The sequence below is a fragment of the Cajanus cajan genome, chromosome 8 (assembly GCF_000230855.2).
Source record: "Cajanus cajan strain Asha chromosome 8, NIPB_CcT2T_4, whole genome shotgun sequence".
In the NCBI taxonomy this organism is placed as follows: domain Eukaryota; kingdom Viridiplantae; phylum Streptophyta; class Magnoliopsida; order Fabales; family Fabaceae; genus Cajanus; species Cajanus cajan.
Window position 1 is genome coordinate 17,854,795 of NC_138524.1, and position 18,084 is coordinate 17,872,878.

Sequence of the window (18,084 nt, forward strand, 5' to 3'; positions counted from 1 at the left end):
TTTGGACAATCTACTTAGGATCAAAAATGTATTTTCTTAAATAATAAATGCAGGGTCAATACGTACGTGTAAAAGTTTGACCTTGTTATAAAGTAAATAGTGGCAGTTTTTTGAAACTGCCATATTAAAACCGCCATATTTAATTAGTTTTTTTGTAGTGTGTATATGTTTGTTAAAAAAAATGTATTTATTCAATACGTTAAACCGAAAAGCATATCAAAATAAGTTAAAAAGAACATGTAGCAAGGAATGTCATAAATTAATCTCTACAATTATTTTATACATGTTCCTAAAAATATTCTTATATATCTTTATTTAATGCAAGCCGAACTAGTTTTTGTGAGTTTTATCGTGCTTCTAACAAGGTCATTGTCACATCAGTACTTGAACACGTGTCTTTTCTATTTGATCGTAAATCAATTTCACCTAAAGTATTTCTTGAAATGAAACCATGTTCTTTAGGATCAACCAATTCCATGTTACTCTCCAACATTAGAATCACGGACATCATTGTTGGCCTATCTTCTGGGTATTGCTGCACACACAAAAGACTAACATGGAGGGAACGTAGTACTTCTTGTACAACGCATAATGACTCTTTCATGTTCAAGTCAATCAAATCTAACATCTTGCCTGATTTCCATAATGTCCATGCCTGTCTCCAAATAATAAGAATTAAAAGATAATTATTTGTTATATTTCAATTAGACATACATAAATTGAAAATAGATTCAAGCTCTTACATGACCAACGAGGTTATGATTCATGTCAGTGTGATAAAGTCCTTTGTTTCTCTTTCCACATACTATCTCCAACACTAAAATGCCAAAACTAAAATCATCAGATTTCACCGAAAATAACCCATCAACCGCATACTCTGGTGCCATATACCCACTGCAAGACATTATTACATGCATCAATAACAAATAACAAATTTGTAAATAAGATCAAATAATTATTTTGGATAATGAGACACTAACCTAGTCCCAACTACTCTACTTGTGCTTCCTTCAAATTGGTCTCCTCCAAAAGTTCTGGCAATTCCAAAATCTGATATTTTTGGACATAAATTTTCATCAAGAAGGATGTTACTTGCTTTGAGATCTCTATGAATAATTCTTAATCGGGAATCTTGATGAAGATACATAAGTCCTCTTGCAATTCCACAAATTATATGGAAGCGTTCTGGCCATTGTAGCAATTTACTTTTTCTATCATCTAATTTATTCAAAAAAAATGTTATTCAACATTAAATATTGATCAAATTAGTAGTATGCTTATTTCATTAAAGTCATTAAGAGAAAAATCTATGCTTAGTTCATTTTCCATACCAAAAATGAAGGAATCTAGGCTACCGTTTGCCATGTACTCATAAATTAGCATTTTTTCTTGTTCTTGAATGCAACAACCAAGAAGTTTTACAAGGCTCCGATGTTGAAGTTTTGCAATCAATTTTACTTCATTTATGAACTCTGTTACTCCTTGCCACGAGCTCCTTGATAGTGTCTTTACAGCAATTTCTTGTCCATTTGTTAATATTCCCTGCACACTCAACAATGAGGGGACACTTATATATATATATATATATATATATATATATATATATATATATATATATATATATATATATATATATTCTCCTAATGGTAGTACTCAAATAATTATTACCTTGTATACAGGCCCGAAACCACCTTCTCCGATCTTATTTTTCGTGGAGAAGTCATTAGTGGCTGTTGCAATTGTTAGTAGATCAAACAATTGGATGTCTAGATCATCCATATGTTTTTCATTGTAAACTTCCGACAATGAGTTTCCTACAAAATAGAGGAAGGTCTTCAATAATGTTATTAAATGTGTGAAGAGAATTAAAATTACTAAAAATATTAAAAATATTAAAATTAGATAATGAAAAGTAAATTATGTTATTCATTTTGTTCAATATTAACAAGTTATTAAACTCAAGATTATATAAATAGTGAATACAACCAGATATTATAATGCTACTAGTCCTTTTTTCATATGATAGTTAAATCACACAATTTTAAATTTGCAGTATTTATAATTAAAAAAGTTTATAAAGAAACTAAAATAATAAAGAAATATTAATTTGTTCTCTTTTAATTGAAGAAAAAATACTCTAAAAAATTATAATATAAAAGGAACACAAAATCAATTTTATAAAATAAAAATAAAAATCCCATTAATTAAGGGATTGAAAGTAGAATATCCTAAAAATTATATTTACAATAAGTATTTATTTATTTTTAGTTTAACATTCTCATTCAAATTAAGGAATAGATATATTTTTTTATTCTCAACATAACTATAAGATTTTTAGAATTTAAGTTAATCAATCACTTAGGCAGAACAAACCAATTGTTGTGATGAAACATTCGGTATGCACACCAAATCATACTTGAATTTGTCTTTAATAAATGAAATATTTATCAATTTTTGTACCTACTATCTTCTCATGTTGCACAATTTTTTTTTTGTCACAATAAGGATTTATGACCTTCAATCAATTCTTAAATCGTATTGTATATTTTTTTAACTATATTTTTTTGGGGTGATTTCTCTAAATTCATATTTGTTGATGATCTTGTAATTATGTCTCTTTCTTTCTGATCTCTCTCTTGTTACTAAATTGACTTTAAGAAATGTCTAATAACAAAGTGTTTATCTTTCCACCAACAATTTATAACAATTAAAATACAAGTAGACTTCTAGGGCCAAAATGTCATTCCTTGTGAAAAAAAAAATCTCACCTAAGTAATGCAATACTCAATAAGTAGCTTGAAGGTCAGATTCTTTTAGATTGTATAATTTGTCTTATCAGACTTCCTAAAATGGTACACTTGATCTTGTGTTTGAAAGACATATAAGTTTCCTACAAAACCTTGAAACATTAATTGTTTTGTTAATAGCTAGTTTTGAGCTTATTCTAACTTAGTATAGGTCCAAAGGTACTTGATTGCAAAAGTATTTTATCCTGAACAATGTTAAAGATAACTTGAGATAATTGGTTTGATGCTAAATTTGATGAAATATCTTTCTTTGGATATTCAAACACTTATAAGGCATTTAAATTATTCAATAAATGAACCATGACAATCGGAGAATCTAAACATGTTTTTCTACAAAACCCACCCTTAAATAGTTAGTAAAGGTTCTTATGATGATTTTATGGATGTTTCATTTAATAGAAATGAGAATAGATCAACAAAGGATTAGAGGAGAAACTATAAGTTCAAGAGGACAAAAAATGATCATCCTTTAGACAACATCATAAAATCTCAAAATGAGTATTTACTAGATCTTCTCTAAGAGTTGTTTGCCAATAAATGCTTTGTCTCTCAAATTGAACATAAAACTATTTATAATACTACACTTATACTAGTAGATTGTAATTCAGGGCAAACTTAATTAATCAATCCATTGTGAATTATGTACGGGAATTTTTTCTAATGACACCTTGTAAACAAGTACTTGATAATGCATGGGTATTTAGAAATAAGTTATATGAAAATGGGATAATTGTTATAAATAAATTTATTTTAAGTGAAGACTGTTCCTTATTTATATACTATATTTTAACCATATTACTAGTCAACTTAGGATCTCTTACACACTCTTCATGTTGAGGACTAAACATCTTGAGTGTAAGTTTGCAACATTGAACTTTTGACGATGGTCCAATAATAAATCGATAGTAAGTGACCTAATAAGACTAAAAACACTATCTAGGATATATATACTCTGATAGCATCTTAGAATGTGAGTTTGAGTTTAACTCAATCCTAACAAATAAATTTTTGAGGTGAAGACTGCTCTATACTTATATACTATATTTTGACCATATCACTAGTTGATGTGGGATCTCTAATAAGTTGTGTCTCACAATTTCTTTGGACAGAATAAAAATCATTAGATCATGTGATTAAGCTTGACCATCTTCATAATAGCTTAGGTTGGATAACAGTAGTGCATAATTCTTATTATGTATTTTAGGACTAAACATATGAAGATTAGGCATCATTTCATTAGAGATCATGTAAAAAAAGTTATTTTGGAGATTTAGGAAAGTAATAGGCAAATTGCATATGTATTTATAGAACCTTTGCATAGATAGAGTTTTTTTTTTTCTATATTAGAAAAGAGTTAGGCATCATGAAAGAGTCTTACATTATTTGATCACTTCCCTGTGTATTTTGTTACTTGTATATGTATTTATATATTTATGATTCATTATGATGGTTGATATGTTTTAGAGACATTTCTTGTGCTACTTATAACATCCCAATTTTCTATTATATTAGGGTCATTTAGTAGCTTAGAACGGGCCGTTCTGGTTTAAGAACGGGTCATTCCAAACATGGTCGTTATGGGTTAAAACACAATCCCAGAATGGGCCGTTCTAGTTTAAGAACAGGTCGTTCTAGATGTGAATTTAACACATGATGAAAGGATCTAGAATAGGCCGTTTTGGATTCGAAACGGATCATTCTGGTCACTTCTAAAATTTATAAATAGCTGCTTCTGGACACACTCTCTGAAGACCGAGGAGAATCAAGAGAAGGAGATCAACCAAATTTTACTCTAGCTTTGTCTTCTTCTTATCTAGGTAAGGGGGAGTGAGAAACCTCGCTCGGGGGTGTGTGAATAATTATTGGGTAGCTGGATTGACCCCCAATCCCTTGCCTGATGCATGCTTATAGGAACAGGCAAAATATGAATGTTTTTTATTTTGCCTTCTGATTATTCTCTTGTGTTCCTTGTTGGATATATGTGATGTATGAATATGTGATTAATTTTTAAAATAAATAAGTTTTGATATGAATTAGAGTGCTCTGCGGGTTCCTAATGGAATCCTATGAGAAACAGACAAAATATAAATGTTTTTTGTTTTGCTTTCTGAATGTTCTATTGCATTCCTTATGTGATGTAAAGTGTAAATATGTATTTGATTTCAAAATTAGATAAGTTTTGATATGGATTAGAGTGGTCTGTGGGTTCTTGTACGAAACCTTATGAGAAATGACCATATGAAATGTGAATAAATGACATGAGACATGATGTGAATAAGAACGTGCTAATGTGAATGTTATGACTATGAGAATGTGAAACGTGATGAAATGAGATAAGATATGACTACGAGAATGTGAAATGTGATGAAATGAGATAAGATATGAAATTCCATGATAAGTGAAATTTTGAGTGAATGAAATAGTGAATGTGTGACATGCATCATGTGCATATATGATCTATTCCAGGTGTGCTGCTTAGGCCGCATACTAGTGATGTAACAAGCTAACAAGGTGTACCTTGTGTGGAAGAAAATATGCACAAAGTTTTGATGATGCTAAAGCATTGAAGAAAATAAAGGTCAAGTTAAAGCAAACTGATCAAGAAGCAAGATCTCAAGTAATAACTAGATAAGTCTTGACTGCTTAGCTTAGTATGTAAAATGAACTTTTAGAATTTGCAAATTTGACTTGGCCATTAAAATAAGAATTTCAAGAAAACCTAAACTTAATACTTTTGAATATAAGAATAAGTTGTTTGAAAAGAAAGCAAAAAGAGTATTCAAAAGATTAAATAAAAATATTTTTAACTGGAAAATAGAAGCTCTTTATATCTTAGGTTTTCATAAGCCAAAACAAGTGACATGTTTCTGGTAATCGATTACCACTTGCTGTAATCGATTACCAGAGAAAGAAAACCTTTCAAAATGTTAAAATGCTCTCTGGTAATCGATTACCACTGACTGTAATCGATTACCAGAAGAGAAATTTCAAAATTCGAATTTGAACTATACAACGTTTCAAATATTTTGAACTTAAACCGTTGTAATCGATTACCAAGACTTGTAATCGATTACCAGAGCCTATTTTCTGAAAAATTATAGAGAGTTACAACTCTTCATGAAAAGACATAACTCAAGATACAATTGTCTATAAATACCTATAATTTTTCAGAGAAAGGTGACGAACTCAATTGTGAAAAATTATCTTTACAAATCACTTGGCCAAAATCATTTGCAAAATCTCTAAAGAGTTCATCAAAGATCATGAAAGTGTAATATCCACTCTTCAAGAGAGTCATTCTATATTACGTAATAGATCATTGGATCTGTAAAGGAGAAATGGTTTTTCTCCTTGTTAGTGTTTGAATCTCAACACAAGGAAAGGGAGTTCCGAGGTGTTGGAGGATTCATTTTCTTGTAAGGTTTACAAGAGTAGCGGAATTCTCAAGTGGGAGACTTGAGGACTGGATGTAGGCAGGATTGGCCGAACCAGTATAAAATCAAGTTTGCAATTCTTCTTCCCTACACTTTTATTTATTTGTTATTTAATTGTGTTTGAGTTGTTCTTTATCATTCATTCTTTACATACAAATTTGTCTAAGGAAATAAATTGATAAAGAAGTAATTGGAAAAGGTTTTATAAGAGGAAATTTAGTAAACTTAATTCACCCCGCTCTTAAGTTAATTGAGGCTAAGGGACTAACACCTTGGGTCACTAGTGATGTAACAAGCTAATAAGGTGTACCTTGGGTCACCAGTGATGAAATGATTTATTCCAGGTATGCCGATTAGGCCGCATACCAGTGATGTAACAAGCTATTTTAGGTGTACCTTTGGTCACTAGTGATGTATTCATGAATGAATGTACCCCAGGTATATTGCTGTAGTAGCATACTAGTGATGAGAAATGTGAAACTTCCGTATGGTGCCACATGCATGCATTTATGAGTCGAGTCCACGACATTATTGCATGATAAGTGAATGTATATGTATTCTAATGTATCTATAACTTGAGAGTTATGCTTGGTTATGTGTAACTTGTGTGGTATTTGATATGATTGTGTGTGTGCTATCTAACCTTTATTTCTGCACCTGAACCTGAGTGAGATGTTTCTCACTCTCTTGTTCTTTGTATGTGTTTAAATTGTGTTTCAGGTGATTATCAACATGACGATGTTGGTGATGAGGCTTAGGTTTCAATTGGGCATGCTCTGATAGGATATGTGGCATCGGGGCATAACTAGGCTTAGTTTAGGATGCTATTTCCATTAAACTATTTGAAAACTCAGTTTTATTTTTTTTGTAATTTCATTGACATGTTATTTGAATTAAGTTTATGAATGTGAACTCTTTATCCTTACGTGGTTGGAGATTTGGTTTTTAATGATGAAGAATTTTATTTTTATAATTATTGTATATGTATGTTGGGTTAGAGGGTGTCACACTACTATATGAAGTTTAATTGTTTTGAATATGTCTTGCATGATTTGGTTTTATATGGTATGTTTGCTACGTGATTGCACTCTTATTTGTGTTTTTTTTTTATAGAGATGTCAAAGTGAGTCTAATACAGTGGATCCATCTAGTTCATCATGGGTTTGACTTGGCCCAGATTAAGAAAAAAAATGTACCTATTTTGACTAAATTCCAATTGACTCACCTATAAATTCCAATTGACTAAAATGTACCTATATGACTTGAGTTGATTTGTTTAACCCACTAATTTTTTTTTAAAAAGTAAAATTATATTTATATTTTATATAGTTGAAATTTGAAATTTTAATTGATATTTTCTTTTGTATTTACATTTGAATCAATGATAGACTTTATTTTATTTATTAAAAATAGAAGCCTGTAATTAATTTTTTACTTTTAAAAAAATTGGTGAGTCGACACCAACCAATGTCAAGTCAGGTTGAGGTTTTTCTATATTAGAAGAAATGTTATATATAATAACATAAAAAATATTATAAATATAATATATATATATATATATATATATATATAAATAAGTATAAATCTATTAATTTTACACTTATATACATAAAATTTTAGAGTTGATTTTGATTGGGATTCAACATATATTGTGTGTCATTATTTTATACATACACTTTTTTAACAATATACTAACTTATATTGCACCTATAGTGTAAATGAAAATAATTTTTAGTGACAAATATTTTACCACTATAAAGAGGGACAAATCCATGTGGTAAACTATGGGGGCAGTTGTACCCCACTAAGTTCTCTATTTTTTACTTAAATGCATTTAATAATAAAATCTGCCCCAACAAAAAATAAATATTATCTTTATAAAATAATAGTTTCTTGAATGAGTATTGCAAAAGTATAATAGATAAAAATAAGAATAAATTAGTGCTAATTTTATTAATTTTATTCTAATTTTTACCATTTCATTGTTAATCTAATACTAAACAAACCACACAAAATTACAAACACATATTTTAATATAATATATTAAATAAAAAAATATAAATTATTGATGAATTTATTAAACAATTTTAATTTATAGAAAATAAGGCATTTAATTTTTTTTCTTCATGAAACTGTATTTTATAAAAATATTTATTATATTTATATTTAATATTACAATTTTTTTTTCCTCCACTAAAATTTTTCTAAATCCATCACTAACTATAAAATGTATCATTACAAGAATTTTTTTATAGTGCTAGCTCACTAAAATTATAAGTTTGACACTTATAATTTTTCAACATGTACTTGACACTAATGATGGATTAGTTCAAGTCACAGAATCAAATACGTTAAAAACTAATTGATTAAACCTATAACACTACAAGTAATTTATATTATGTTGAATTTTTTTTAAAAAAATTATGATAAATTTAAAATATAATTTATATATATTTAAAAATATTTATTTATATAAATTTTAAATATATAATTTATATATTTAAATATAATATTTATTTATCTTAATCATATATATATATAGTAAACATTTAGTAATTACACTGAAAATGCTACAATTCTAGTTCTTTAAAACTTAATAGAAATAAGGTTGAATTTAGATTTTTTTTATTTTATTTTTTATTTTTACCTCTTCTATACCTAGACCTAGACCTTGACATATAGACCTTGAGCTCCTAAAGTGTTTGGCGTACCTAATAAAGTACCCTTGTATATAAGTTAGAGTGACATATTAGAGATTACACATGAGCACTGTATGTTGAACATATCAATTTTACAGTTGTGGATATTGTAAGTATTTGAATTAGTTTTAATTTTATTTTGTTGCTTTTATCTAACTTTATTTTTAACCTTGTAGATTTATCTATAAGTTGAGTGTGGATAAAGGGAATGATAATATTTGTTAAAGTAAGTTATTTTATTCAAGTAATATATTTTCTAAGGTATTTTGTTTTGAATTACCATCATTATTGAAATTAATTATTATATTATTTTTGTAGTCTCATAAACAAATAGGAAATTATGAGTGCGGATACTATGTAATGAAGGCAATGCATACTATTGTTAATTCACAAATAGTATCTGGGTGGACTGAAGTAAGTTTTACAATTTTAAAAATTTTTATTTTAAAATTTCATCTTGTAATGTTTTATGAATATTTCTAATTGTTCTAAATTTTTCTTAACATATATTTATAGATCGATCACCATTATCACTAGAAGACATAAATATCATTAGGAAGTAATGAGCTACATTTTTCATTGAAACACTAACTAGTTAGGGTTTATACTTTATAAAATACTTATTATGTACTTATTATGTATACATTGATGTATTGGATATGTTTCAAAAAAAGTTCTCTTGTATTTTATTTGTATTGGAAACCATTACAAATATATCAACTGTCTGGTATTAATTTGTAAGTTTTGTTCATGAACCTTCTCAAAACAAGCTAATCATTTAAAAATAAATCCACAACTTTTAAGATCGGTCATGGTAATAGCCAATCTTAAAAATCTAATTTTTAAGATCGGTTATTATCATAATCGATCTTAAAATTTGAAACAATTAACAAGACCAATCTTAATAAAAGTCCAATTTTTAAGATCGGTTATTGATGTGACCGATCTTAAAAGTTTAGCTTTTAAGATTGGTTATTGGTGTGACCGATCTTAAAAATTTAACTTTTAAGATCAGTTGACGATCAATCTTAAAAAGTTCAACTTTTAAGATCAGTTCTTTTAAAATCGGATAAAGAACCAAACTTAAAAATAAAAAATGATCGATCTTAAAAGTATTTTTTTTCACTAGTGATTAAATTTAGATTTATAATTTTTTTTTACCTAGACCTTGACATAGACCTTAATAAAACTTGATAGAAATGAGGTTTAATTTAGATTTATGTTTTTTTTTTTACCTCTTCTAGACCTAGACCTTGACATAGACCTAGACTCAAACCTGCCCCCAAACCCGGTCCACCTTTTGTATAACTGAAGAGCCAGCCACGTTAACAATGCAAGCAGGAACAAGAGACCCAGAAAATAATGCTTAAAGACTTTATTTGTTTCCTCTTGATTCAAGAGGCCAGTATATCGAAAATAGATACAAGAGTAAACAATATCAGTCCTAATAAGAAAACAATAGCATAATCAAATCTATTATCTAAATAAATCCTGTTATATAAGGAATAGTAGGTTGACTTTTTATTTATTTATTGAAAATTCTTCTAATTAAATACTTTTTTTAATCCTAATATTTTAACGTTATCTTTTAGCCAATCCTAATATTTTAACATTATCTTTTAGCCACAATAAATAAAAATATTTCATTTTATCACACTATTTTTTTTTCTTTCTAAACACTGATTTCGATTATTATAAAAATTAAAAGATATATTTGCATATGCATGTGTTCAGTAAACCAGAACGTAAAGAATTTACCAGCATTGTTTCTCCGAATTCCGCAAACAAAATAAGTACTTAGAAGAATAAGAACCCCACAAATTGCTGCTACAGTGGCAGCAACTATTGTTCCCATCTTCTTCTTGTGCCTATGTACAGGTTCTGAGGGTTGGAATTGATAAAAAAAAGTCAAAACAAAAAAAGGCTAAAGTTAGAGTGATGTTAATTGAGTTTTAAAAGTTTCAATTGAAATAATTAATAAGATCAAAGTTGATGGCGGTTACCTAACTCAGAAGCATCCATCCTGATATAGAGATCTTGGCCACCAATTACATACATTTTCATGTCAACGAGTTCTCCAAACCACATGGCACAACCACTACCTCCACCTCTAATATCTGAATTAGTAAAGGCCATGCAAGAACAATTATTCAAGCACTTGACTCTACATTCCTCTAGACCAATACTCTCATCCAGCCAAGTACTTGTAGTATCTGGAACTTTGAGGCCTTTAAATTTCACAAACCCCTCCGTGAGTTTGTCTTTGCACCTTAATGGTTTATTGCGCACACATCCTTGACTCCAATCAGAAGAGTTCCATCTTTCTGGTGACTTTGGACTGAAACCTTTTAAACATTGGCAGGATTGTGATTGAGTACTTACGCAGTAACCGTAGGGTCCACAGAGGCTATAAGTGTCACAAAACTCTTTAGGGTAGGATCTATAGACTTTCCAATCTTGATCTTCACCCACCGCCCAAACATAACGAGAAATTGAACCTGATTGGTTTGTTACAGTTCTGGTGATGACATGATCACTTACGAGGCTAAAGGTGTAGTAAACTTCATCCTTATTTCTCACAAAATTGAAGCCATAAATGCTATTATTCCGTAGATCTGCTATTCCACTAAAGCATAGTCCATTCCAAGGTCCATACCGGAACAACTTTTGTGTTCCCTTCATCATGTAAATCTCAGGATAGTTGTAGAGTTTCAAAACCCTATAAATATCTCCTGGTGATGGATCATCTGGACTCTTCCATGCAATATATTTCCGTTCCAAACCGGTTCTGAGGTCACTTCCCAGCTTCATCTCCGGCAAGAGTGTATCAGAAGGATAGTCAAAGCTTTGCCACAAGTAACCTTCTGTGTCTGTGTCTCCTTCATTTCTTATCACAAGATTGCCACTGTCCAAGAGCTCTACCACTGGATTTTGTGCTTGTTTGTGAGAGTTGGTGTACCAAACAAGAGACTCATTTTGGGTGAGAACGAGATTGCCTGTGGAGTTCACTGTTAAGATGCCTGAGGAATCATTGATAGGGTTTTCCCTATTTGCAACCCAAACAACTGTCTGAATTCGGATATTCTTGTACCAAATTCCCAAGTAACGTTTTTGGGAGCTGCCTGGGCTGAAAAAGCCAAGTTCGAACTTTCCACCTTTTGACACCAAGGTTTTCCCATCATGCATAGATTGGGACACCTTAATAGAATCATTTGCTACAGATATTTTGAGAGAGGAAACAAGTATGCATGCAAATAAAACCATGAAAGAAAGAAGGTCCATTTAGTCACACAGCTTTTGTGGTACTCCCTTATTTGGTTAATAATGATGATATATATGGATTAAGCCAAATGTATATCATAAACAAGAAAATGGTGGGCAATTCAGTACGTATAAGCAAAGAGTGCCTGACGTATGCTATAGTTCTTCATTCAAAAATTCCAAGTCAACCATGAAATACATGATATAATAAATATTAATTTAATGCTAATATTGCTATTGTTGTTATAATGATTTGACTAAAATTTAGTGTCTATTTGAAATGAAAATTTCTATTTACATTATTATTATAAAGTAACTAGATATTGGTTTGATGCTCGGAGTCACATATAAATATATAAGTTATAATTTTAAAATTTTAAAATTATTTTAAAAAATTTATTACATGAAATTATAAAATTAAATAATTATAAAATGTTCATTAAAAAAACAAGTATAAATTTTGTAGGTAAAATGAATATTATATAATTAGGTTTATTTTACATATGAGCGTGTGAAATGAGTTAATAATGTATGAATTGAAAGATGACATATATAAGAACGATTAAATTTTCATGTTAGAGTGATATTGTTTTATTTTATAATAAATGAATGCAATTTTAAAAAATTTAATTAGTGACTAAACTTGTTCTTCCATCACTAATATAAGCATCATAAACTTTTAAAAATTATGTGTAAATTACTTGGTCACCAAAGATAAATTTTGTATGTTAATATTTTCTTCTTGTTAGGACAATTCTACACTCGACCATTTATTAACACCTATAATTAATCTTTTAATATGGAGTTTTGACTAAATGGAAGTGATCTCAAAGTATTATATAGAAAACCTAATGAATTAGTCATTGATTTTGCTAAAAGTAGTTATAAGAAAAAAATTATTATTTCAATATTTGATTGATTTATAAGTATTATTTATTAGAACTATTTTAAAATTTTTATAATGTGCATTTTTACTTGTAAAATATGATTGAAATTTAAATATCATTTGTTGTTCCAATGTTTATTAAAATACAAAATGAATTTAGAGTTGGAAATATTAAATAAATTAAGTTAATAAAAATTTGTTAAAAATAATTGAATGTGGGAGATTTTCATTGCGTGATATTTAATGTTAGTGAGTATTTTTTTTAAATAATTAAATTAATTTTAAACATCAAAATATTAGATTAATCCCTTTGTAAGGAAATTTTTTTAGGTATATTTATATAATGAAAAATTGATTATAAGCTTTTATTCATAAATATTATATATGACAAAATTTGTGTGGTTGGAAGAAAAATGTATTTTGAAATATTAATTAATTTAAATTAATTTAATGTTTGTAATAAATATTTAATTGACAAAAAAAGATTTATAATTTTTTTTAAAAGAAATAATTTATACAATTAAGTTGTAATTAAACGTACTAGTTGTATTAAAAATTTGTACTTAATAATTGATATTTTAAAATTTAATAATTATTTTGAAATTAACGTTTATAATAAATATTTAATTAACAACTATAACGTGGTAAGTTAATTGTAGAATTTAGTCGACACTAGAGAGAAAAATATATAAGACTTTCTCTGAGAACGGAGCCTCATAAGCTCATTTTCAAATAGAAAGAAGTTTTAGAGAGAAAGACTCTGAGTCCGTAAGCTCCTTTATCTCTCAATTTTTTCTGTTTCATTCTTCTTCTTCTTTAGATCACTAATCTCTTCTATCTTTTCTTGGAATTCAGGCTAGGAAGCTTGTTTTTGGAGAATTGAAGTCCATAGGTCGAGCTTCGGGAACTCTTCTTCCTTTTTCCTCTTCTTGACTGTTGTGAGCCATTTCTCAGGTAAAGGAATCTAGAATGTCAATAATTTTGTTGCATGTTAGTTTAGAATTTCAATAGATGCATGATTTGTGGATTAATTCGTTGAATTGAGGGGTTTTTCACAATTTCGGGGTTTTGGGCTAAAGACGGGGTTTTTAGCAATTTTGCTAAATTGAATGGATGGATGTTGATTCCAATGGTGTTTTTGGATTGTATGTTGTATATATATTGTAGGGTATGGATTGCATGTGGTGCATTTTCCTAATTTTAAAGTTTTTGGGAGAAATCTTATGAGTTAAGGTTGCTACTATATGAATTTGTGCTGGCGCGTGTTCATGGCGTCGGGCGTGCATTTATCAAAGACAACCATTTTGTAAGCACGCCGGGCGTGAAATTAGTTGTGTCGAGTGTGGTTCAAGATGGAAGTCTTTGGATGAATCATGTCAAGCGTGAGGTGGACCACATCGGGTGCAATATCAGATAGCGGTTGTAGATTTAGTTTTATTGATATGATGTCGAGTGCGTGCTGGATGCGTCGAGCATGATTATCCATGTAGGTCTTTGACCTTGAGACATTAGGCATGATGTGGGTCACGCCGAGCGAATTTATAAGAGATTAGTCTCTTTCAGGCTGACGTTGGGCACATATATGAGTGCGTCGAGCGTGGAGATCCTTGGAAGTCTCTAACTTCGTATGAGAACGCTGGGCGTGAGAGCCTCTATGAGTCTCTATTTTCTATTGGGTCGAGCATGAGCAGGGTTGCATCGAGCATAAGTCACACTAGGTTGATGTGGCTGGGATTTGATGCTTAGAATGTGGATGATTTAATTATGTATATTGAAGATTTTTTCATGTATATGCTTAGATAGGTATATATGAATGTGTGATACATGTATGATATATGAAGTAAATTGATGTATGGTTCATATGTATGCTTAAAAAGGTATGTATGAATGTTTTAAAACAGGATTTGATATACATGTATGATGTATGATGCATTATTTGCATGTAGTTCTTTATGGCATGTGTCTAGCCTAGGACTGAGGAGAGAGAAAAATATTTTCGAACTAGAAGAGCTCACATAGAGTCTCTTGAGAGTGGTGCTTGGATAAGCCACTGATATGCCTGAAAGTGGTGCTTAGAGAGGTCACTAATATGCATGAAAGTGGTGCTTGGATAGACCACTGATTTTGGGTGAGAGTGGTGCTTGGATAGGTCAATGGGTTGGATGAGTCTCCTCTAAGTCCTTAGCTAGTGTTGGAATGGGGTATGAGGTTGAAGGTTATTCCCTTAACTAAGTATTGGGGAAGGTGCATGGTTTCTTGTGGACAGTCAGCGGGCAAACTCCACAAGTGACTTGGTAATGCATACCAAGATCATGATAAGCCCGTACCCAGATGTGTTATACCTGATGGTGGAACCGGACTTCTAATTGTGTAAATGACATTATTCGAGTAAACACCTGGGGGGGATTTGATATCCCGATTTGTTGTTGACCTAGCAGAGCGCTTTGGGCGTAAAAGCGGTCGGGATAATTTCGGTAGGATGAGATGTCATTTATACTGCTCTGTTATTAGGGAGACCTCCTAAGTGAACGCGTGACGACGCATTAGATGATTGATATGTATTGATATCTTTTATGAGTTGCATTTATTGCATGATTGTTGTATGATAGAGTGCATTTTTTTGACTCTATGAAAATGATTGATGATGGCATAGCATAAATGCTTATTCTTATGCTTGTATGGTTATTTATAGAACTCTATCTTACCCTTCTATTTCCATGTGGATGGATTGCGATGATCATACTTTGTATGAGAGCATGTGTAAGGATTGGGATGGAGCAGGCTACTACTAGATGTTGAAGTTTTTGTCTTAATGTCAAAGTTACCATTTCAGATAACTGGTAGGATGTGCTTGACTTGCACTAGGAGAGTATTATTCCTTTTGGATGACAGTATACACATCGTATTTATATTTATTCATATAAACGTGGCTTTTTTTTTTTTTATTATTCAGATGCATGTTTATATTGTTATGTAGTAAATAATCTCTCTCTTAGTTAAACTATCTGGTAGGATGATTCCACATAGTGTAGAAACTATGACAGGTCGTTACAACAATAATCAATTTAGATAGTTATGTCATAATGAAACGTAATAATTGTATGAGAAATTGTTTTAATTATTTATCATTAACAATTAATTTTCAATTGTATGTAATTATGAGTGATATATTAATGATTGCTTTGTAAAAAAGAGACTTAATTTGATCATGATTAATATGGATTTAAGAAAACTTATGTAAAGTAAAATAAGAGAGGATTGTAAATATTACCTTAAATTTCTAGTGAGAATTGCAACATAAGGAAAAATATTCAAAATTTAGAACATTCATGATAGAGAGAAAAAAAATTATAGATAAAAATATACAATTGAATAAAAGAATAGGTTAAAGAATTATGAATATCACTTTCTACTTCTAATGAAAATTACATCGTCAATTCATCATCATTTTTCAATAATCACTAAAGAATATAAAATATCACAAAATTCAAATTATTTAAAAACATAGCTTAACAAAACCTAAAAAAATAAGTGGAGAACAAAGAAAAATACAAGAAAAATGTTTTTTTTTTTACAAAAATCTCTAAAATATGGGTTAAAAACAAAACCTTATGAATAGTTAAATAAGAATGTCATATGCTATACATCAAATTGTGAATATCACCTTTAAATTCTAATAAGAATTGTAACATAAGATGAATATTAAAATTTAAAACATTTAAATTAGATAAAAATTAACATGAAAAAAAGAAGAAAAAAAAATACAAAGAACAAAATAAGAGAAAGAATCGAAAATATCATCTTAAATTTCTATAGAAAAATTACATCCTCAAATGAGGATTAAAATTTTTAGTAGTCAAGAAAAAGGGGGAATTTAGGTTTAAATTGACCGTGAGAAAGAATGAATCATGTAAAACTTTTATTAAAAGATATATATAATAGAATGTAGCCTTATACACATTGACAAAGATAAGAATTGAAACATAAGATGAATATTAAAATTTAGAACATTGAAATTAAATAAAAATTAACATGAGAAAAAGAAAAAAGATATAAAGAACAAAATAAGAGAAAGAATTGTAAAAAAGACCTTGGATTTCTATAGTGCAGTGTCACATTAGGATTAAAAGTGAGTAATGAGAAAGAAAGAGAAAAAAAAGAAGGAGAATTTAAGTTTAAATTGAAAATGAGAGAGGATTAATTGTGTAAAAGCTTTTAGTAAGTATTGAAAAAAATCTAAGTTTCATATCAACTAAGATAATACAATTAAATAATATATAAGTGGGAGACAACTTACACCTTATAAGTCAATTTGTAGAGTTGAGTTAGACTTAAAGATATTTTCTAAGATAATATTAAAGTTATCTATATTTACTCTACTAGGGTCACCCACCATTGATATACAGACTCCAATTCCAATAATTCTATATGTGAGTTGTATATTGGAAAAAATCTAAGTTTTACCTATCTTAAATCATTATTAAGGGTCACTACCATTTATTTACATACCAAGCTCAATAGTACTAGACATGAGGAGGTGTATTAAATTTTTTTTAAAGTCCTACATTAATAAGAGATAAGACAATTAAATAATATATACGTGTAGGACAACCTTCACCTTACAAGCTAGTTTGTAGAATTGAATTAGACTTAAATTTACTTCTTAAGAGTAAGAAAAAGATATACTAAAAATGTACAATTTTGCATATACATTTACAATAAGTGAAGCTAAATTATTTAAAACTTTTAAAAAAATATATAATCTTGTCTAGAACTCCTTATTAATTAAGGTCGTAAAAACTAAATATTATATTGATTATGCTCATAACAACTAACAATTACTTGAGAAATGTGAAAAAATAGAAAAGATTGACACAAACAAAAAAGTAATGCCGCAAGTATAAAATTATATAACGTAGTAAATAAATATATGGTGTGATACTTCCAAGAAAAAAAGATGTATGCCTTTTTTATTATCTTAAATATTTTTAATTCCA

General features: G+C 29.2%; 1 protein-coding gene across 3 annotated transcripts; it reads right to left on the minus strand.

The window, feature by feature from the left end:
- Positions 1–240: 240 nt before the first annotated feature.
- LOC109791191 (G-type lectin S-receptor-like serine/threonine-protein kinase At4g27290) lies at positions 241–12,978 on the minus strand. Of its 3 annotated transcripts, none has more exons than XM_029269806.2 (7): positions 10,944–12,975; positions 10,699–10,821; positions 1,669–1,814; positions 1,332–1,542; positions 981–1,050; positions 744–894; positions 241–655 (listed from the first exon to the last, which is right to left on the minus strand). In XM_029269806.2, exons 1-7 carry the CDS (start codon positions 12,220–12,222, stop codon positions 347–349), a joined length of 2,289 nt encoding a protein of 762 aa, XP_029125639.2. In that variant the 5' UTR covers positions 12,223–12,975; the 3' UTR covers positions 241–346. The 3 variants fall into 3 exon arrangements, with proteins under 3 accessions (XP_029125639.2, XP_029125638.2, XP_029125640.2); XM_029269805.2 differs by having other exon boundaries at positions 981–1,218; positions 10,944–12,974; XM_029269807.2 differs by having other exon boundaries at positions 515–655; positions 744–817; positions 981–1,218; positions 10,944–12,978.
- Positions 12,979–18,084: the final 5,106 nt, after the last annotated feature.